At 43.0% G+C, this 22,737-nt stretch overlaps 1 protein-coding gene across 1 annotated transcript; it reads left to right on the top strand.

The window, feature by feature from the left end:
* The first annotated feature begins 10,177 nt into the window (after positions 1–10,177).
* Positions 10,178–19,476, top strand: LOC102125235 (sperm protein associated with the nucleus on the X chromosome N2). Its single transcript, XM_005594744.4, has 2 exons — positions 10,178–10,654; positions 19,051–19,476. Exons 1-2 carry the CDS (start codon positions 10,577–10,579, stop codon positions 19,474–19,476), a joined length of 504 nt encoding a protein of 167 aa, XP_005594801.2. The 5' UTR covers positions 10,178–10,576.
* The last annotated feature ends 3,261 nt before the right edge of the window (positions 19,477–22,737 follow it).

Below are 22,737 nucleotides of genomic sequence, written 5' to 3'. Positions count from 1 at the left end.
TGGGCAGAATTCTAAAGGTGCCTTCCCTCCCCAAGATTCTCATCCACTGGTTATTCAATCATACATGAATTGAAGTACTACTGTGATGGGATTCTACACATATAATTCAAGTTCCAAGTAAATTAACTTCAATAGATGGAGATTGTCTGAGTGGACCTGACCTGATCAGGTGAACCCTTTAAAAGCAGTGAATTTCTCTGGCTGGTCGTAGAAGTGGAAGAGAGAGAGAGATTTGAATCATGAGGGAGATTCAGTGTGAGAAATCCTGCTGCTCACTGTTGAGACAGGGCCTACGAGAAGGCCCATAACAAGGGACTGTGAGAAGCCTGTAGGAGAAGAGCCTGATACTTCAGCTGAGAAATGGGATTTCAACCCTATAACCATAACAAACGGATGTAATGTAAGTCACATCTGAGCAGAAGTTTTAAATGTTATTGTGTGGTTCAGATTAAGCTCATAGTTCATGCTCTTCCTTTTTAGCACAAGGATAGGAATGCCTAACACAGGGGCTGTTTCTTTAGCCAAGGACCCAGAATCAGAACATATATGGAACAGAGTAAATCAGAAGTAAGGAAAACTAAGCAGAGTCACAGTAGCTACCAGTGCCCTGAAACTTATAACATGCAATGCAATTTAAAAGTAGATGTTTTTTGTAAGTCATTGAGGTTCTGGGGCTTTTATGGAGAAAAACTACAAGAACAATACACAGTTTTCATCCTGCTTTTTCAGTTAATATTTTGTAATATATCAGTTATCTACTGCCACTTAAAATATCAACACAAGCTTAGTTGATTGAAAGAATACATACTTACCATCACACAGTTTTTATGGATCAGGAGTTTGATAACAGCTTAACTGGATCCTGTCTTTCAGCATCTCACAAAGCTGCAGCCAAGATGTTGGCCAATGATGTGGTCTTATCTGAGGCTCAACCAGAGAATTTCCTCTCAAGCTCCAGTTGTTGCTGGCAGCATTCCATTTTTTGCAGGCTATCAGACTGAGGGCCAGAATTTCTCAATGGCCATCTGCTGAAGATACCCTTCACTTTTTTGCCACGTGGCTTTCTCTATAGGAAAATCTCACAACATGTCAGTTTGCTTCATCAAATCCAGAAAGGGGATTTATGTCCTCTAGCAAGATTGGTGCTATGAACTATGTAGCATTATCACAGTAATGATATTCTGTCACATGTGCTGTATTTTATTGATTGTATGAAAGGCATAGTTACTGACCATACTCAAGGGGAAAGATTATACAAAGGTTTAAACTCCAGGAGGAAGGGATCATGAGGGACCTCCTTACAGCCTGTTCACCGCAGATAGAATTTCTCATGTTACTAAGCATTCTTCAAAAAGGATGCTTTCTGCATTTATTAAAATCTTCATGTATATTTTTCTTTATTTTGTGATTGCCATAAAATATGACAAATGGTTTTTCTAGGGTTCACAAAATACATAAATTTTAGTGTTTACACAATACCTCATATGAATGGATAATAATGTAATTAATCAGTGTATTGTTCAATAATTAGGTGGTTTACTACTTTTTACTATTAGAATTATCTTTCTGATAATTGTGTACATCAATTTTTTCCATATATTTACTTATTTTCTTTATATTGCTAGGTGACTACTAACTAAATCAAAGAATATTACTTCTTTTAATGTCCTTAATGAATACTGTCACAATAATTTCCAGAAATGTATAGAAATTTACAGTTTAAATGCCTATCAGTAATGCATTGTCTTACCATAACTCAGCATGTGTGTGTCTCTTCACTAACAATAGGATTCTATACCATAAAATTGCTAAAGATTCTGCCAAAGTCCTCTAGACCCAATAAATGACTTTGGTAAAGTTTCAGGTTACAAAAGCAATGTATAAAAATTAGCAGCATTTATTTTTTTCTTTCCTTTTTTTAAAAATTTTACTTTAAGTTTCGGGATACAGATGCAGAACATGCAGGTTTGTTACATAGATATACATGTGCCATGGTGTTGCTGCACCTACTGACCCGTCCTCTAAGTTCCCTCCCCTCACCCTCCACCCCCCAGCAGGCTCCAGTGTGTGTCCTTCCCCTCTCTGTGTCCACGTGTTCTCATTGTTCATCTCCCACTTATGAGTGAGAACACGCGGTGCTTGGTTTTCTGTTTCTGTGTTAGTTTGCTGAGAATGATCATTTTCAGATTCTGATTTTTTGAGATATGTTCCATCAATACCTAGTTTATTGAGAGTTTTTAGCATGAAGGGGTGTTGAATTTTATTGAAGGCCTTTTCTGCATCTATTGAGATCATCATGTGGTTTTTGTCATTGGTTCTGTTTATGTGATGGACTACGTTTATTGATTTGAGTATGTTGAACCAGCCTTGCATCCCAGGAATGAGGCTGACTTGATCGTGGTGGATAAGCTTTTTGATGTGCTGCTGGAATCGGTTGGCCAGTATTTTATTGAGAATTTTCACATCAATGTTCATCAGGGATATTGGCCTGAAATTTTCTTTTTTTAATTGTGTCTCTGCTAGGTTTTGGTAACAGGATGATGCTAGACTAATAAAATGTGTTAGGGAGAAGTCCCTCTTTTTCTGTTGTTAGGAATAGTTTCAGGAGAATGGTACCAGCTTCTCTTTGTATCTCAGGTAGAATTCGGCTGTGAATCTGTCTGGTCTTGGGCTTTTTTTGGTTGGTAGGCTATTAATTACTGCCTCAATTTCAGAACTTGTTATTGGTCTATTCAGGGATTTGAATTCTTCCTAGTTTCATCTTGGGAAGGTGTATGTTTCTAGGACTTTAACCATTTCTTCTAGATTTTCCAGTTTGTTTGCATAGAGGTGTTTATAGTATCCTCTGATGGTAGTTTGTATTTCTTTGGGATCAGTGGTGATATTCCCATTATCGTTTTTTATTGTGTCTATTTCATTCTTCTCTTTTCTTTATTAGTCTGGCTAGTGGTCTATTTATTCGGTTAATCTTATCAAAAAACCAGCTCCTGGATTCCTTGATTTTTTGAAGGGATTTTCATGTCTCTATCTCCTTCAATTCTGCTCTGATGTTAGTTAGTCCTTGTCTTCTGCTAGCTTTTGAATATGTTTGCTCTTGCTTCTCTAGTTCTTTTAATTGTGATATTAGGGTGTCAATTTTAGATCTTTCCTGCTTTCTCCTGTGGGCATTTAGTGCTGTAAATTTCCCTCTAAACACTGCTTTAGCTGTGTCTCCAGGATTCTGCTACATTGTGTCTTTGTTCTCATTGAAGAACTTAGGTTTCAGAAGAACTAAGGTTTCAAAGAACTTACTTATTTCTGCCTTAATTTCATTATTTACCCAATAATTATTTAGGAGCAGGTTGTTCAGTTTCCATGTAGTTGGGCGGTTTTGAGTGAGTTTCTTAATCCTGAGTTCTAATTTGATTGCACTGTGGTCTGAGAGACAGTTCGTTTTGATTTCTGTTCTTTTGCATTTGCTGAGGAATGTTTTACTTCCAATTATGTGGTCGATTTTAGAATAAGTGCCATGTGGTCCTGAGAAGAATGTACATTCTGTTGATTTGGGGTGGAGAGTTCTGTAGATGTCTATTAGATCTGCTTGGTCCAGAGCTGAGTTCAAGTCCTGAATATCCTTGTTAAATTTCTGTCTCATTGATCTAATATTGACAGTGGGGTGTTAAAGTCCCCCTCTATTATTGTGTGGGAGGCTAAGTCTCTTTGTAGGTCTCTAAGGACTTTCTTTATGAATCTGAGTGCTCCTGTATTGGGTGCATATATAATTAGGATAGTTAGTCCTTGTTGCATTGATCCCTTTACCATTATGTAATGCCCTTCTTTGTCTTTTTTTATCTTTGTTGGTTTATAGTCTGTGTTATCAGAGGCTAGGATTTCAATGAGAGGTGACAACATGCTAGCAGCCCTCACTGTGGGAGCCTTCTCGGCCTCAGTGTCCACTCTGGCTCTGGCAGTGCTTGAGGAGCCCTTCAGCCCACCACGGCACTGTGGGAGCCCCTCTCTGAGCTGGCCGAGGCCAGAGCCGGCTCCCTCTGCTTGTGGGGAGGTGTGGAGGGAGAGGCATGGGAGGGAACCGAGGCCGCGCAAGGCGCTGTGGGGCCAGCCTGAGTTCTGGGCAGTCGTGGGCTCAGTAGGCCCCACAATTGGAGTGGCTGGCCGGCATCGCCGGCCCAGGCAGTGAGGGGTGTGCACCCTGGCCAGCAGCCCTGGAGGGTGTGCGGGATGCCCCAGCAGTGCCGACCTGCCTGCGCTGCGCTCGAATTCTTGCGGGGCCTCAGCTGCCTCCCCACAGGGCAGGGCTCGGGACCCGCAGCCCACCATGCCCGAGCCTCACCCCATGACGCAGTGGGCTTCTGCGTGACTCTAGCCTCCCTGACGAGCACCGCCACCTGCTCCATGGCACCCGGTCCCATCAACCGCCCAAGGACTGAGGAGTGCAGGTGCACTGCACGGGACTGGCAGGAAGCTCCGCCTGCACCCCAGTGCGGGATCCACTGGGTGAAGCCAGCTGGGATCCTGAGTCTAGTGGGGACTTGGAGAACCTTTATGTCTAGCTAAGAGATTGTAAATACACCAATCAGCACCCTGTGTCTAACTCATTTGTAAATACACCAATCAGTACCCTGTATCTAGCTAACCTAGTGGGGACTTGGAGAACTTTTCTGTCTAGCACTCTGTGTCTAGCTAAAGAATTGTAAATGTACCAATCAGCACTCTGTGTCTAGCTCAGGGTTTGTAAATACACCAATCAGCCCCCTGTGTCTAGCTCAAGGTTTGTAAATATACCAATCAGTACTCTGTATCTAGCTAACCTAGTGGGGAGTTGGAGGACTTTTCTGTCTAGCACTCTGTGTCTAGCTAAAGGATTATAAATACACCAATCAGCTCTCTGTGTCTAGCTCAGGGATTGTAAACACACCAATCAGCACTCTATCAAAATGGACCAATCAGCTCTCTGTAAAATGGACCAATCAGCTCTCCATAAAATGGACCAATCAGCAGGATGTGGGTGGGGTCAGATAAGGGAATAAAAGCAGGCTGCCTGAGCCAGCAGTGGCAATGCGCTCAGGTCCCCTTCCACACTGTGGAAGCTTTGTTCTTTTGCTCTTTACAATAAATCTTGTTGGTGCTCACTCTTTGGGTCCATGCAGCCTCTATGAGCTGTAACACCCACTGTGAAGGTCTGCAGCTTCACTCCTGAAGCCAGTGAGACCATGAACCCACCAGGAAGAAAGAACAACTCCAGATGCGCCACCTTTAAGAGCTGTAACACTCACTGCAAAGGCCTGCAGCTTCACTCCTGAAGTCAGTGAGACCATGAACCCATCAGAAGGAAGAAACTGTGGACACATCTGAACATCTGAAGTAACAAACTCCAGACACACAATCTTTAAGAACGGTAACACTCACCGCGAGGGTCCGCAGCTTCATTCTTGAAGTCAGCGAGACCAAGAACCCACCAATTCGGGACACAGCAACCCCTGTTTTTGGTTTTTTTTTTTTTCTTTCCATTTGCTTTGTAAATATTCCTCCATCCCTTCATTTTGAGTCTGTGTGTCTTTGCACATGAGATGGGTCTCCTGAATAAAGCACACTGATGGGTCTTGATTCTTCATCCAGTTTTCCAGTCTGTGTCTTTTAACTGGTTCATTTAGCCCGTTTATATTTAAGGTTAATATTGTTACATGTGAATTTGATCTTGTCATTATGATGCTAGCTGATTATTTTGCCCATTAGTTGATGCAATTTCTTCATAGTCCTAATGGACTTTACAATTTGGTATGTTTTTGCAGTGGTTGGTACCAGTTTTTCCTTTCCATATTTAGTGCTTCCTTCAGGAGCTGTTGCAAGGCAGGCCTGGTGGTGACAAAATCTCACAGTCTTTGCTTATCTGTAAAGGATTTTATTTCTCCTTCACTTATGAAGCTTAGTTTGGCTGGATATGAAATTCTGGGATGAAAATTCTTTTCTTTAAGAATGTTGAATATTAGCCCCCACTCTCTCCTGGCTTGTAGGATTTCTGAAGGGAATAGTAGTCTGATGGGCTTACCTTTGTAGGTAACCCCATCTTTCTCTCTGGTGAATCTGATGATTATGTGTCTCAGGGTTGCTCTTCTCGAGGACTATCTTTGTGGTGTTCTCTATTTCCTGAATTTGAATGCTGGCCTATCTTGCTAGGTTGTGGAAGTTCTCCTGGATAATATCCTGAGAGTGTTTTCCAACTTGGTTTCATTCTCCCTGTCAATTTTAGGTACACCAATCAAATGTAGGTTTGGTCTTTTCACACAGTCCCATATTTCTTGGAGGCTTTGTTCATTCCTTTTCATTCTTTTTTCTCTAATCTTGTCTTCACACTTTATTTCATTAAGTTGATCTTCAATCTCTGATATGTTTTCTTCTGCTTGACCAATTTGGCTACTGATATTTGTGTATGCTTCACAAAGTTCTTGCACAGTGTTTTTCAGGTCTATCAGGTCATTTATGTTCTTCTCTAAACTGATTATTCTAGTTATCAATTTCTCTAACCTTTTTTCAATGTTCTTAGCTTTCTTGCATTGGGTTAGAACATGCTTTTTTAGCTTGGAGGACTTTATTATTACCCGTCTTCTGAAGCCTACTTCTGTCAATTCATCAAACTCATTCTTTGTCCAGTTTTTTCCCTTGCTGGGGAGGAGTTGTGATCCTTTGGAGGAGAAGAGGTGTTCTGGCTTTTGCAATTTTCAGCCTTTGTGTGCTGGTTTCTCCTCATCTTCATGGATTTATCTATTATTGGTCTTTGATGTTGGTGACCTTCAGATGGGGTTTTTGTGTGGATGTCCTTTTTGTTGATGTTGATGCTAATCCTTTGTTTGATAGTTTTCTTCTAACAGTCAGGACCCTGTGCTACAGGTCTGCTGGAGTTTGCTGGAAGTCCACTCCAGACCCTGTTTGCCTGGGTATCATCAGCAGAGGCTGCAGAACAGCAAAGATTGCTGCCTGTTCCTTCCTCTGAAAGCTTCATTCCAGAGGGGCACCCGCCAGATGCCTGCCGGAGCTCTTCTGTATGAAGTGTCTATAAATCACTGCTGGGAGGTGTCTCCCAGTCAGGAGGCACAGTGGTCAGGGACCCACTCGAGGAGGCAATCTGTCCCTTACCAGAGCTTGAGCATTGTGCTGGGAGATCCATTGCTCTCTTCAGATCCAGTAGGCAGGAACATTTAAGTCTGCTGTATCTGTGCCCACAGCCACCCCTTCCACCAAGTGCTCGGTCCCAGGGAGATGGAGTTTTATCTATAAGCCCCTGACTGGGGCTGCTGCCTTTCTTTCAGAGATGCCCTGCTCAGAAAGGAGGGATCTAAAGAGGCAATCAGGCTACAGCAGCTTTACCGAGCTGGGGTGGGGTCTACCCAGTTGAAACTTCCCTGCAGCTTTGTTTACACTGTGAGGGGAAAACCACTTACTCAAGCCTCGTAGTGGTGGACACCCTTCTGCCTACTAAGCTGGAGCATCCCAGGTCGACTTCAGACTGCTGCTCTGGCAGTGAGAATTTCAAGCCAGTGGATCTTAGCTTGCTGAGCTCCATGGGGATGGGATCTGCTGAGCTAGACCACTTGGCTCCCTGGCTTCAGCCCCCTTTCCAGGGGAGTGAACGGTTCTGTCTCATTAGTGTTCCAGGCGCCACTGGGATATGAAAAAAATATCTTGCAGCTAGCTTGGTATCTGCCCAAACGGCTGCCCAGTTTTGTGCTTGAAACCCAATGCCCTGGTGGCATAGGGACCCAAGGGAATCTCTTGGTCTGCAGGTTGTGAAAAGCATAGTATCTGGGCCAGAGTGCACTGTTCCTCACAGCATAGTCCCTCACAGCTTTCCTTAGCTAGGGGTGGGAGTTCCCTGACCCCTTGTACTTCCCAGCTCACGCAACGCCCCACCCTGCTTTGGCTTGCCCTCTTTGGGCTGCACCCACTGTCTAACCAGTAAAACCAATGAGATGAGCCAGGTACCTCACTTGGAAATGCAGAAATCACCCGCCTCCTTCATTGATCTTGCTGGGAGCTGCAGACCAGAGCTGTTCCTGTTTGGCCATCTTGCCAGCCACTCCCTTTAATTGTTTATTATTCATTTGGATTGAAAATATAATTACTAAAGTTTTCAATAGGAGTTATTTTATAAAGTAAGTTGTAATCTTTCAATAGAAATAGGCACTAGATGTTTTCCTAACATTTGGATTAATTTTCCTTGGATGGTGATATACCCATCAAAACATTTTTGGTAAACAAATTTAGAAAACAATTTTAAAAGGTAATAAGATAATTGAAAGCTGTTATTTTCAACAATTGTAATCAGTTTCTGACCTGCTCTATTTGATACAGCATATGCCTTTTGGTTTTCTGTTTGTTTTGTTTTCCATAACATGATATGACAGGGTGTTATTCTCACTGTTAATTGCAGTCAAGAGTACAAAAAGTTATTAGAAGTTAGCTTGTGAGCATTTAATAAATGGAATTATTGAACTCTAGACAACATCTGGGGTTCACTAAAAATGTATACCTTAATAAGAATCTTCTTTTGATTTGTTAATGTTTAGATGACAGTCATGAGAATGCAATAAATACCTCGTGTCTGGAGGTCAGCAGGATATTTTTCTAGGCCTTTCTTGTTTTTCTGGTGTATAAAATAAAGTTATGTGAGCTTGATGAACAGAGGAACAAAATTCCAGGGTCTACTTCTCTTTTGTCTTATTTTTAATTTGTTTTTTTCCTTATCAAGTTTTGTGACTTCTTACAGAGGATGAGACAAGTGTCAGTCAACCTGTGGGAGAAATCTTGGGCCATGCCTTCTCTATTTTTGATCCTCTTTCTTACTGTCTTTTAAAATATTTTTAGATTTTTATTTTGAAACAATTATAAATTCACAAGAAGTTTCAAAGATATGTACATGGAGGCCTTTTGTACCCTTCAACCAGACTCCCCAAATAGTAAAATCTTCAATACACTACCACATTACACTATCAAAACTGGAACATTAACATTGATACAATCCAGAGCTTTTTAAGATTCAACACTTTCCTTTTGACTATTCTAGGCACTTTATATTTCCATATGAATATTGTAATTATCTTGTCAATTTATATTAAAAAGTCTTTTTTGAATTTTGATTAGAATTGAGTTGAATCCACAGATGAAATTGGAAATAACTGCCATTTTACAATATTGAATCTTCCAACTGAAAATCAAAGTATACATCCAAATTTTTTTCATATGTCATTAATTTATCAATGTAATTTTTTGTAGTTTTAAGTGTACAAGTCATTTACATCTTTGTTTAGATTTATCCCTAAGCCTTTAATATTTTTAGTGATATTTTAAATTGCACTGTTCTTAGTTTCAACTTTCAGTTGTTGAAATTAACTTCCAGTTCATTCTAGGACTACCATTGGTTAAAGCATTGCCTCTTCTAATATAGAAACTTCTCATATATAACTGCTAATATATAAACATACAATCGATTTGTGTGTTGATCTCTTACTTTGTAATTTTGCTAACCTCAATTACTGTAGAACCATTTTTTTAGATTGACTTTTCTACATACACTCTCAGGTAGTCTTTGACAAAAGATACTTTTACTTCTCCCTTCCAATCGGAATGCATTTTTTTTTTTTTTTTGCACTGGACACAATCTCCAGTACAAAGCTTAACTACGCCCACACTGGTGCACATGTTGGTCTTAGATTGTAGTATCCTGCATGTAACAACTTCCAGCACTTGAATATCCATTCCTTCCCCCACCCACATACTGGCAGAATTCATGTTGGGAGACTACATTTACTATGAACATACACCCCCCATTTGAAACAAGACTAGAATACACGGGAAAGAATGTTTATTCACTAAAGTTCTGAGAGACTGAAGGCCATTGTTTCAGATTCTACATGGACATTGCGCAAAAGAACATGGGTTGAAATTTGCCTGGCAGTAGCCTAAAAGTAAATCGTCTTCAAGGTGCATTTGAAGGAACTGTAGGAGGGAAATGGGATAATTAATTATTATTTATTATATGTAACTAGTAATTAATAACTAATAACTAAATGTAGCCACACTAGCTTGGAGGGATTTGAGGTGAGACATGTAAAATACTAGGGCATGGTGGGTGCTGGAAGACAAAAGAATGAATCACTTACTAGGAATGGCTGTGGGGAAGGGCTTGAAGGAACCATCCTCTCGCTTCCATGTGAACCATGAACATTAAACATGGAGAAATGAGGAGCGGCGGCAGATCCATTTGGGATGCATCGTCTTCAGGGGATGCTGAAACAACAACAGCATTTGGTTTCCTCTACACCCCTTTCCCCTCCCCCGCAAGCCCAGGGAGTGGGCAGCAGTGGTGCTTTGTGATGCCAAAGCCACCCCAGGACTGCCATTGGCTGGGACGCTGCCTGTATGATCAAACAAAGCTCAAGGGCGTGGCTTTGCCTTGTCACCAGGAGGGTATATATAGGGAGGGCAAGAGCTCTGGGACATTCCCCTGGGAAGCTTCAATATAGCTGTGGAAGTCTGGACTCTACAAGAGCCTACTATAGACATTCTACAACCAACCACAATCATGGAACAGCCAACTTCAAGCACCAATGGGGAGAAGAGAAAGAGCCCCTGTGAATCCAACAACAAAAAAAATGATGAGGTAAGATTGTTAGGTTTTGAAGGGAAGGTGAGGGTGAAAGAAAGACACACTGAGAGGGGGTGGCTCAAACAGCAACACAGGAATACTGCAGACACCTGTGGAAGTGGGGGACCCGCTTAATGCCAGAGCCCACCGTTGCTTACAGGCTGGGGTGCTTGTAGGTATAGGTGGGAGGGGCCTGGGCAGTATGGCTTCCTGCCTGGCAGGATATTGATAAGATGGTTTTATGATCAGGCTGTTTGGTCCTTTTTCCAGTGGGATGTCATTGTGGTGTGTCTTGGAACTTTGCCCAGCAAGATATGATAGGAAAATTTCTTTAGTTGGGCCTTTGTCCGCCTTGTGTTACAATGATTAGGCAAGATTTTTCTCCCAGCCCGAACCCCCATGGAATGTTTCACTTTGACCAAGGTCTGCAAAATAGCAGGGGGCTTACTAAATGGTGGTTTGGACTCACATTCTTGCCTTCTACTTTAGTATAAAAGGAAGAGGGGCGTTGTTGAGTATCTGGCTGCCTCCTGCTGAATAGGGGAGCTGTAATCAGGGTTTGGGTTTTGAAGCAGTGGGTGTTGGACTTCAGAGTGGTATTCCTGGAGGCACTGGTACTGGACTTGGCAGAGGAGAAGGATGGTATCCATGTGTTGCAGGGTGGCTGCGTGGACGAGGGAGTTTGGCCTTCGGGAGATAAAGCAGGATATGAAGGTGAGTATACCTGGGCCAATTGTAGTATCAGGAGGAGGAAGATTAAGGGCCCTAAGAAAGGGGCCACCTGCTATCCCAGTGCTGAGTGCAGCAGAGATGTTCAGTTCTGCTAACACTAGAATGAGATGTAGAGCCTGCTTAGTGTGTGTGGAGGAAGATGAGACAGAAGCTACTAAAGGAACCTGGATGGTCTGCTTGTTAGGCAAAATGTCAATGTCTAGACTGAAACACCAGGGTGCATGTTCCTGACCAATTGGCCAGTAGGCAGAGATAAGAGTTTGTGCCATAAAGGAAGAAGACACTGGGGGTGGACAGACAAAAGTTGTAGGTTATGGTGGCAAGCCATGAGAAGGTGGGGGTTGAATTCTGCACAAACCCTTTGTTTTAACTTTTATATTTTTCCAAGTTGAATAGCTGCCAGCAAGGGTAGCCCCTCTGAGGGCCGGATAGGAAATGGTGGTGGGGGAGGAGGTGAAGGCTGTGTGGTTTTGGAGAGAGAGGGGGAAATGGGTTTTTGTAACTATTAGCCACTGTGGTCCTGACAGGGCAGAAAGATACAGGTTGCAGTTGAGGGAATTGTTTGTGGATTTTTTCCAGGGAGCACCTTTGATTTGGATACATGGAGAGCGCCTCCGGCGGAGAGGGGAGGGGTTGGTAAGAGGTGTGGGAGGGGTTGGTAGGAGGTGTTTTATGGAATCCGACTTGTATCATGTTTAGCTAAGAGGCTATGAGGCGAAGGAGGGTGACAGCCCTGTGTGTGACAGTGTGGGTGGATTTGATGGATTGGGGGGAAAAGGTGTTTAGCCGAGCAAGATTATAAACAGGTTGGGGAATGAATTGGTCAATTGGGTGAGATGCAGGTTTATTTTGGACCAGGTTTATGTGGCCAGGTTGACAGGAAGGGCTGTGAACTAATGGATTTGTGTGGACAAACAAGTTTAACAGTTGGAAGTAAAAGGGGAGTGTGACTGATTTAACGGGCAATGTGTGAGGCTGATGAAGGGGGCTCAATTGTTAGACATTCAGGGTGGGCACTTAGAATATCCCACAGACAAAGAGGACAAAGGAGAAAAAGGAGATTTGAGTAGGAGTGAAATTTTGGAAGGTGCCCTGCAGTCTTACCTCCTGCATTAGTGTGAGAAACTGGCAGGACTATTCAGGGACATGGGGAAGGGAAACCAGGAAAGATCTGAAATAAAGTAGGAGGTAAAATATTGGAAATTGGCGACGGAGAGTGTTATGGACTAGGGCATTTGTACTGGCAACTTCTGGAATTCTTGTTAAGTACAGTGAGGTTGGTCCTGTGAGGGAAGGAGAATAATTTGGGGGTGAACAAATCTCAACATGTGGATCTGGTGCTCTTTTTAGTTTGGAATGGTGCATTCAGTGTGGAAAGGATGTTAGCTTTGCCCCAGTCAGAGTAGTTAGGATAACCTGGTGAGGACTCATCCACATAGGTTGGAGAGGGGAGGAGGAGGAGTCTGTGATTCAGACCCAGTCCCCTGGCTGTAGGGACAGGGAGGAGTGTTTTCAGGATGGACGTTTAGGCTGGGTCAGTAAGCATTTGCATACTGTCTCATTAGGTGTCGGGTGAGGTGTAACGCCGGCCAAGTATTCCATATAGAAGGGGGAGAGAATACAGGGAGATCCTGGAGGATAAAGGGGCATTTGTACATGAGCTTAAATGGGCGTACACTGAGGGGCTTTTGGGAAATGACTCATAAACGCATGAGGAACAGTGGGAGAAGTGAAGTCCAGGCCATTTTAACCTTTAGGGAGAGTTTGGTTAGTTGTTGTTTTTTATACAATTTTTCCTGAAGATTGGGAGTGGTAAGGAATATGCAAAGCCCATTTAATGTTTAGAGCCTTTATCAGCTGTTGGTTAAACTGTGAAACAAATTGGCCCATTGTCTGACTGGATGTAAGAGGGGAGTTTAAACCGGTGGATAATATGGGTGAAGAGAATAGAAGTGATGGTGTGCGTCTTTTCGGTGGTGGTAGGAAAAGCTTTTATCCATCCAGAGAATGTATCTACCATTGTCAGAATGTAGAGGAATCATTTTATGGGGGGCATGTGAGTGATGTTGATTTGCTAGTCCTGCCCTGGTAAGTGTCCTCAGGCCTTGTGGTTGAAAAGGAGGTGGTTTGATAGCTTCCTGAGGGGAAGTCTGAGTGCAAAGGGAGCATGCCTTAGTAATATCTTTGAGATGGGCAGCTATGGTGGAAGAATGTATATAAGTTTTTAAAAGCTGGAGTAGGGGCAGTAACCGGCATGGAAATGGTTGTGCACATATAAAAGTACAGATAGTTTTTAAAACTTGGGCAAGACACTTTATCATTGAGGTAGAACCATTTTTTCCTGAATGACACCAGCCCTGGCAATTGGGATTTGTTCCTCCTGGGTATATACGGGGTGTATGCTGAGAAAAATGAGCAATAGCGATGGGGTTGTAAGGGCTGCTTGCCAGGCTGCCAAATTCTCGGTTTTGGCATCTGTAGCCTTCCGGTGTCCCTTGCAATGGATAATGGTGGCCATCAGAGGTAGTTTATCCACCCCAGCAGCTTATGTATAAGTTTGCCATTTCTTATGGGGGTTCCTTTTGCAGTTAGGAAACCCTGTTCCTGCCAGATTAAGGCATGAGAGTGTAGGACATGGTATGCATATTTGGAATTGGTGTAAATGTTGACCCTCTTTGCCTTTGCTAGAGTGAGGGTCCTGGTTAGGGCAACTAGCTTTGCCTGTTGAGAGGTAGCATGGGGTGGGAGAGCACTGGATTCTAGGAGTTTATTTTCAGCAATGATGGCATAGCCAGCTGCTGGACATGGCTGCCTAAAAGAGCTTCCATTAATTAACCAGGTATGTGTTCCCTGCAAATGGGCATCTGAAATGTGCTGGAAGGGGGAGGAGAGGGAGTCTAAGGGGTCCAGACAGGAGAGAGAGAGCTTAGAGTCAGAAGTGTTTACAGGAAGGAGGGTGGCTGAGTTGAGAGTTTTATATCTCTGGAAGGTGATTAGAGGGTTACCTATGAATAAGGCATGTACCTGCTGAAAGTGGGATGGTAGGAGGGATAGAAGAAATTGATGGTTTATGAGGTCCTGTAGGTAATAGGAAGATACAATAGTAATGTGTTGGTAGAGAGGGAGTTTCCGTGCCTCTAAGGCCAGCGATGTGGCCACACCTGAGATTTTTAGTCAGAGTGACCAGCCTTGGATGACAGAGTCCAGTTGTTTTGAGAGATGTGCAGTGGCTCGTGGGGCGTATCCGTATGTTTGGCAGAGTAGTCCAAGAGCAAGGCCTTGGTCGGAATATACATACAAAGTACAGGGCTTGGGATTGGGCAGTCCCAGTGTCAGGGCAATGAAAAGGGCATTTTTTAGTTTTTAAGTGGGATTTGTTGGGGCAAGCTGGGTTTAGGGGTTTTAGGATGGGCCCATGTGAGGCCACGTATAGTGGCTTGGCCAGCAAGTCAAAGTTGGGAGTTCACAGCCAGAAGTATCCCACAAGGCCCAAGAAGGAGGGGAGGTCCTTTTTTTCTGTGGGGAAGGGGCCTGTCACAAATTAGCTCCTTTCATTGTGTTGGGATGGCTCAAGAATTAGGGGTTAGGACAAATCCAAGGTAAGTAACTTTGGTTTGGGCTACCTGAGATTTTGTGGGTTAGGCCCAATATACTCGATTATGAAGGAAGTTTAAAACCTGAGTGGTGTGTTGAATGGACAGGTTCAGGAACGGGCTACAGAGAAGGAGGTCCTTGACATATTGGAGGAGGGTACTAGGAGCAAGGGGAAGTTCAGCTAGGTCCTTGATGAGGGCCCGTCTGAACAGGTGGGGCCTATCCCGGAACCCTTCTAAGAGTACAATCTATGTGTAAGTCCATGTGTAAGTCCTGTAAGAGTACGGGACATGTGAGTATTAGGATTTGACCAAGTTAAAGCAAAAAGATTTTAGTAAGCCGGATTTAAGGGAATAGTGAAACAGTCGTCTTTTAGTTCCAATACAGAGGATTGTGTGGTAGATGGGGGAATATGGTAGAGTATATTGGTTGAGGACCACTAGATGGATTGGTACCACTGCCTGGTTAAGAACTTAGAGATCCTGGACAAAGGGGTAAGTCCTGTCTGTCTTTTGGAAAGCCAGAATAGGGGTGTTGTTGGGAGAGTTGACAGGCTTGAGAATTTGAGCTTGTAAAATTTACAGATAATAGGTTTTAGGTCCCTAAGCAAGGCTGGATTAAGGATATGTTAGGACTGATGAAGGAAACTGGAGGGGTTTTGAAGTTATTTTAAATGGGATGTGATGTGTGGCTATCGTGGGTTTAGAAACATTCCAAACTTCAGAATTAACAGAAGGTAACAGGGTGGATAATGAGGATGAGTGGGGGAAGAGGGAAGCATTTGGGTGTCAGAGTAAAATAAAAGGGGTAGAATTGTAGGAGCCATATTGCATGGAGACCTGGGATTGACTTAATATGTCCCACCCCAAGATAGGTGTAGGGGATTGAGGGATAACCAGGAAACAGTGGGTGAAGAGGGGTGTTGAATAGGTTGTATAATAAAGGACCAGTCTGGAGGCCGGGCACGGTGGCGCACGCCTGTAATCCCAGCACTTTGGGAGGCCGAGGTGGGCAGATCATGACGTCAGGAGATCGAGTCCATTCTGGCTAACACGGTGAAACCCCATCTCTACTAAAAATACACACAAAAAAATTAACCAGGCGTGGTGGCGGGTGCCTGTAGTCCCAGCTACTTGGGAGGCTGAGGCAGGAGAATGGCATGAACCTGGGAGGCAGAGCTAGCAGTGAGCGGAGATCGTGCCACTGCACTCCAGCCTGGGCGACAGAGCGAAACTCTGTCTCAAAATAAATAAATAAATAAATAAATAAATTAATTAAAGGACCAGTCTGTTTGTGCCTAGAGGCGATTCCATTGATTCTCACAATAGAGATCGAAGAACTGAAAAAGGGTCCAGAATATTCTGGTAAAACTGAGTAACGAGTTGTCCTATTGAGTATCCAATAGGAAAGACATGGGCTTACCAGAGACTGAAAGCATTACCCTGGGTTCTGTGGTGGTGATGGCGGTGGGGGCGGTGGACTCCAGGCCCCATCAGACTTCAGGTACAAGTGGTGAAGCAGGATGAAGAGTTTTACTGAGCACAGTTTGACTTCCAGTGTTGCTTGATACCACAGATGGGGCAAGGTTTCCAGAGTGTCCTGGGATTGGGCAGGCTTTTTCCCAGTGTTCATGTTGGACGAACTTACAACAGGCTCCTGGAGTTGACCGTTGCCAAGTTGAAGAATTCTGTATGCCTTGGGAACCCTGTTGAGTGGCAGCTATCAGCATGTGGTATTTAGCCTGGTCCTTTTTTAGGTTTGGGGTTTTTAGTTCTTCCTCTCTATTCTTAAAGACCTTAAAGGCCACTTTGATTAAGTCTCTTTGGGAGGTTTGAGGGCCATCCTCCAGTTTTTAAAGTTTCTTTCAAATGTCTGGGGCTGACCGGGAGATAAAGTGTAAATGGAGGTCGATTTTGCCCTTATTGGTATTAGGGCTTAAGGTGGTCTATTTAGTTGTGACCTTTGAAAGGCGGGAGATGAAAGGAGCAGGGGCAGCTTTATTTATGCCAGCTAGAAGGCATGATATCGTATGGCCCGGTTTCTGTCTGTCTATGGAAGTCGCCTGAAAATTCCAAGTGGGGTCAGTTCTGGGGACAGCTACGGTTCCTATTGGGTTATGAGAAGCATCTTGTTGGTGGAGGGTGTTCTCATGGGCCTGGGTGCCAATAAAGATGTGTTCCCTGTCCTCCAAGGTGAGGGTAGAGGAGAGGATGACATATATGTCATGGCAGGTAAGGCCATAAGATTTAGAGAAGTACAGAAATTCCTTGTGGAAGGAGGTAGGATCCATTGAATAGGTGTCAAGTCTCTTTTCACTATGGGAGAAGTCAGCTAGAGAGAAGGGAACTTGAATTCAGATTATGCCTTCAGCCCTCGCGACCTCCTGCAAGGGAAGGACTTTGGAAGACCTTTGGACACGTGCCTGGTTTTCGGCAAAAGAGGGTTGGGCATGAGACCTGGTTTGAGGTGGAGAAGGAAGGGGGATGGAGGGCTACAGTAAGGGGGTGGAGGAGCCAGATCCGAAGGAGAAGGTGGAGGGAATGGTGGTGGGCAGGAGGCTGAAGAATGGGTGTGTTGGCCAGGTTGAAATTCAGAGGAGGAAGCCTTGTCTGTAGGAGGAGGCCTTTTGGGGGGTTTCTCCTTGAGGAGGAAGATTTGAAAAGGTGAACAAGATTGGCAGAGAGGGAGAGTGAGCTGTGAACAGAGATAAGCAAAGCACTTCAGATCATTTACCATTGTGTTGGAGAAAGTTTTTTAGATTATGTTGAATTTGGAAGTTGAATGTTGTGTTTTATGGAAGAGGGGAGTGTATACTCTGGAAGGCAGTGAATACCCCTGAGGAAAGTGAGTACCCTGGAAGGCAGTGAATACCCCAGTGGGGAGCGAGCACTCCAGAGAGAAGTGAATACCCCAGAGGAAAGTGAGCACTCGATTCCTCCTGGGAGAAGGGACCCGGAGAGTCGGGGCAGCCCCACAACTATTCATGCTCCCCAGAGGCCGGAGCAGCCAGAGTGGCAAATGTTCTGAGGGTGTACCCTAAGAATGTAGGCTGCAGTCACCTGGTGACTGTGGAGACCTGTCACCCAGCACTGGAATATTTTGGAGAACAGGCAGAAATAGCGAGGAATCCAGAAAGGAGGAAGACGGACACTCACCCAATAGTTGAAGCCCAGTGTAGGATGTGATGTCCAGCAATGGCGGTGATCCTTGTTGCAGCTGCCTGGAAAGGGGAAGAAATGAAAAATAAGGTGGATTTTTTGATCAATATCTGGAGGTTAGCCCGGGGCTGGGGAAGACTAGAGAATAAGGGGAATGGAATTGGGAACAGGGAGTACACTCAGGATCTGGAAGCAGACCCTGGTCTAGTTTGTGCTGCTTGCTGCTTTCCAGGTTGCAACAGAAAACTCACCCATTAGAACCCAATCACCATTCCAGGTTTTGGCACCAAAATGATAGGTTTTGAAGGGAAGGCGAGGATGAAAGAAAGACACACAGAGAGGGGGCAGCTCAAACAGCAACACAGGAATATTTTAGACACCTGTGGAAGTGGAGGACAAGCTTAATGCCAGTGCCCATCAATGTTTACAGGATGGGGTCCTTACAGGTATGGGTGGGAGGGAGCTGGGCAGTATGGCTTGCTGCCCGGCAGGATATTAATAAGATGTCTTATGATCAGGTGGTTTGGCCCTTTTTCCGGTGGAATATCATTGTGGTGTTCCTTAGAACTCTGTTAAGCAAGATATGATAGGGATGTTTCTTTAGTTGAGTCATTATGAACCCTGTGGTCAGGTGGTTAGGCAGGATGTTTCTCATGGCCTGAACCCCCATGGAATGTTTCACTTTGACCACGGTCTGCAAAATAGCAAACAGCTTACAAAATGGTGCAGTTTGGACTAACAGATGACCCTACCCATGCTCCTCTTCTTCTTCCCCATAGATCTCTACCCTGATTCCACCTTGTTCTTCTCTGGCACAAACCCCTTCCTCAACCTGCATTCCTCCTCATAAAGCCCCCCTTGCTATCCAGTCTCTATCCTATTCACCCAAAATAATGTCTTTCTGGCCTCTCCCTGTTTTCTCACCAGATGCAGGAGGCACCAAACAGAGTCTTAGCCCCCAAACAGAGCTTTCAAAAGGCAAAAACAGTAGAATATCTAACAGTAATAGTGTATTACTACAGGAAGGGTAAGAAAATAAATTCAAATCAACTGGAGAATGACCAGTCTCAAGAGAACTCCATCAATCCAGGCCAAGAGGAAGAGGACGAAGACCTAGACTCATCTGAATTATCTTCACAGGAGGACGAAGACCTATACTCATCTGAAATATCTTCACAGGAGGATGAAGACCTAGACTCATCTGAAGGATCTTCACAGGAGTATGAAGACCTAGACTCATTTGAAATATCTTCACAAGAGGACGAAGACCTATTCTCATCTGAAATATCTTCACAGGAGGATGAAGACCCAGACTTATCTGAAGGATCTTCACAGGAGGGTGAGGAAGACTAGTCAAACATGGAGAAACCAAATTGGACAAATCCTCACCACCAATGGCAATGATTACAATAAAATCAAGTTTGAGGAGCTGATGACTGTGTATATCTCTGCCTGTTTTCTGATGGTGGGGAGGAAGGGAAGGGAAGAGGTAGGCATTTGAGAAGGGAAGGATATGACATCCTGTAGTGTTGGCAGACAGACCCACAGGTTGACAGTTAGCCAGACATTGTAAATAAGGCCTGGGGGAGAACTTATTCCTAGAGACAAATTTTCTTCTTAAAATTTTATCTAACAGGAGAGGAAGAAAAGGGCTTGGTGTTTGGAGCATGTGAATGTGTAGAAGGGCATTTAAAAAGATCTGTATTGGCTGGGCGTGGTGGCTCATGCCTGTAATTCCAGCAATTTGGGAGGCCAAGGCAGACGATCACCTGAGGTCAGGAGTTCGAGACTAGCCTGTCCAACATGGCAAACCCCAGTCTCTACTAAAAAAAAAAAAAATACAAAAATTAGCTGGGTGTGGTGGCAGGTGCCTGTAATCCCAGCTACTCAGGAGGCTGAGGCAGGGGAATCACTTGAACCCAGGAGGTGGAAGTTGCAGTGAGCTGAGATCTGGCCACTGCACTCCAGCCTAGGGGACAGAGCGAGACTCTGTCTCCAAAAATAAATAAATAAAATACAAAGATCTGTATTGTATGTAGGTGACAGTGACACTCTTTCCAAAATGAAGACATCAAAATCACCACCTCTAGGCCACAGACCTCATAGTGGTTTGGGTTGCAGCTCAACCAATACTGTGAGCAACTGAAGCCCCTCATAAGGACCAAAAACCTCACCCTGCATAAAGTAAGACAGCATGTCACACACACCAAAATAATGGTGTTTGGAGGCCATGGTCCCAATACTAGGGCATTTCCTTGTTAAGAAACTAGTGGCCATTGTCTACTGCAGGCAATAAATGAAAGCATAGTCTACAGAGAATTTGAATATAATGATACAAGTAAAAGTTGGTATTTTTATTACCACTTCCATACACCAGCATTTCCATAGAATGTCAATGATTAAGAATTCTTCCCTTTAAAAAAATATTGTTTTTATTGAAGGGAATACAATAAAGTGGTTTGGCATCAATGTAGAGGGCTGAGTTACATTCTTTGAATTCATTGCTCAAGACCCTCTCCTGTTTGTTTACTCATTCACTCTCCTTTATTTGCATGATCCAGTTTTATTTCTCTTGTCTACATTGGCAATCATTGTAATGCATTTGATGTGTACCCTTTTCTCTGTATGAGTGTCAATACATGTTTTTTTATTGTTTGTGGACATTTGTTTTCAATTTATGTAGCCATTGTCAGTATTTAATGTTTCACTCAGGCCTGTTTTTAAGATGCATCTATTTATGTATAATCTGTTCTTCCCTTGTAAATGAATATATCAGGCACATTTTTATATTTGGTAAATTTTAGAAAGATATTTTGATATTTAATTTTTGTACCCACCTTCTGGTCCATGTTTTAATTTATACCTTAGTGTTACATTTTCTTTCAAGTGACTGTAAATAGTATCATGTGTTTAATTTTGATTTCCACATGTTCAATGTTAGTGTATAGAAGTGTGATGGATTTTTTATTTCTATTTTAAAGAAATTTTGTTGTGTATATTTAAGGCTTATAACATGATATTATGGGATACATAAAGTAAAATGGTTACTATGATGAAGCAGATTAGCATACCTCTCTTCTTAGTTTTTAAGTGTGTGACAATAGCAGCTAAAATCTACTTATTTAGCAAAAATTCATGATGCAGTTTCATCAGCTTTAGTCCCCCTGTACATTAGATCTTTATGCTTGTTTATCCATATTGTGGCAAATGCCAAGATCTCTTTTCTTTAAGTCTGAATAATATTTAATTCTGTATAACTATAAATACACACACACACACACACACACACCACATTTTTAAATCCATTCATCCATTGATGGGCATTTAAATGGTTTCCATATCTGGGCTATTGTGAATAATGCTGTAATGAATGAGACAGTGCATATATCCATATGAGGCTGTGATTTCATCTCCTTTGGGTATATACCCAGAAGAAGGATTGCTGGGTCATATGGTAGTTACATTTTAATGTATTTAGAAGCCTCCATACTGTTTTACGTAATGGTTATACCAATCTACATTTCCACCAAGAGTGTACTAGATTTGTTTTTTCTTCACACTCTCATCAAAATTATTTATTGTTTAATTGATAATAGCCATCTTAACAAGTTTGAAGTGATATTCTGGTTTTAGTAGGCATTTCTCTTATGATTAATGATGTTGAACATCTTTTAATGTATCTGTTAGCATGCCATTGTGAGAAATAATATGAAGAGATACCATACTGTATCTTTTACTCCATTTCCTCCAGTTATAAGATCTTGCAAAAGTACAATCAAAAGTACAAAAGTACATCACAACCAGAAAACTGGCATTAGTACAGTTCATCTGTTCAGATCACCAATTTTGCATGTGTTCATTTGTGTGTGTGTGTGTTTAGTTATATTCAGTTTTATCATATGCCTACCTTCAAGGGACAACCACCATATTAATATAGAAGAGTTTCATCAATACAAGGATCTCTCATTTTTCCTGTAATAGCTACACCCTAGCTTTCCCATCAAGTTCATAATCCCTAGTGACCACTATTCTCAGCCTATATAATTTTGTTATTTTGAGAATCTTATATAAATGGAATAATTTGAATTTGAGAAAGATGATTTAGGATATCTGGTAGGGGAAATTTCTAAGCAGCAAAGCATTCAAGATGTAACCCGGATTATTCTGAAAGCATTCAGTTATATGCATTCACAAAGAGATGGTTTGCTATTGGAACATACACTTGAAAGGGAAGCAGAGCATAAAAGTTTGGAAAATTTAGCGGCCTGATGATGTGATAAAAGAGAAAACATCATTTTCTGGGGAGGAATTTAGCACACTGCAGATATTTGCATAAGTAATGAGGAGCCAAATGTTAATCACCAAGATAACGGACAAAATGTCTTCAGGGCATATCAGAGCTCTTGGCTGCAGCCCCTCCCATAACAGGCCAGGAAGCCTGGGAAAAAAAAAATGGTTTCTCTGGGACCAGGGCCCCCGCTGCTCTCTGTAGCCTCTGGACATGGCACCCTGCATCCCAGCTGTTTCAGTGCCAGTCGTGGCTAAAAGGGTGGCTTTCCATATGGTTTGGGGCCTGCAGTGAACGAAAGTTAAGAATTGAGGTTTGGGAACCTC

The sequence above is a fragment of the Macaca fascicularis genome, chromosome X (assembly GCF_037993035.2).
Source record: "Macaca fascicularis isolate 582-1 chromosome X, T2T-MFA8v1.1".
NCBI lineage: Eukaryota > Metazoa > Chordata > Mammalia > Primates > Cercopithecidae > Macaca > Macaca fascicularis.
Note: the sequence above shows the minus strand (reverse complement) of the source record. Positions and strands in the feature narration are given on the sequence as shown.

Bases quoted from the DNA above. Each gene is read 5' to 3' on its own strand.
- LOC102125235 (XM_005594744.4), top strand. From the start codon at position 10,577: ATGGAACAGCCAACTTCAAGCACCAATGGGGAGAAGAGAAAGAGCCCC. The intron at 10,655-19,050 runs GTAAGATTGTTA...TTTTCTCACCAG, and splicing joins ACAACAAAAAAAATGATGAG to ATGCAGGAGGCACCAAACAG.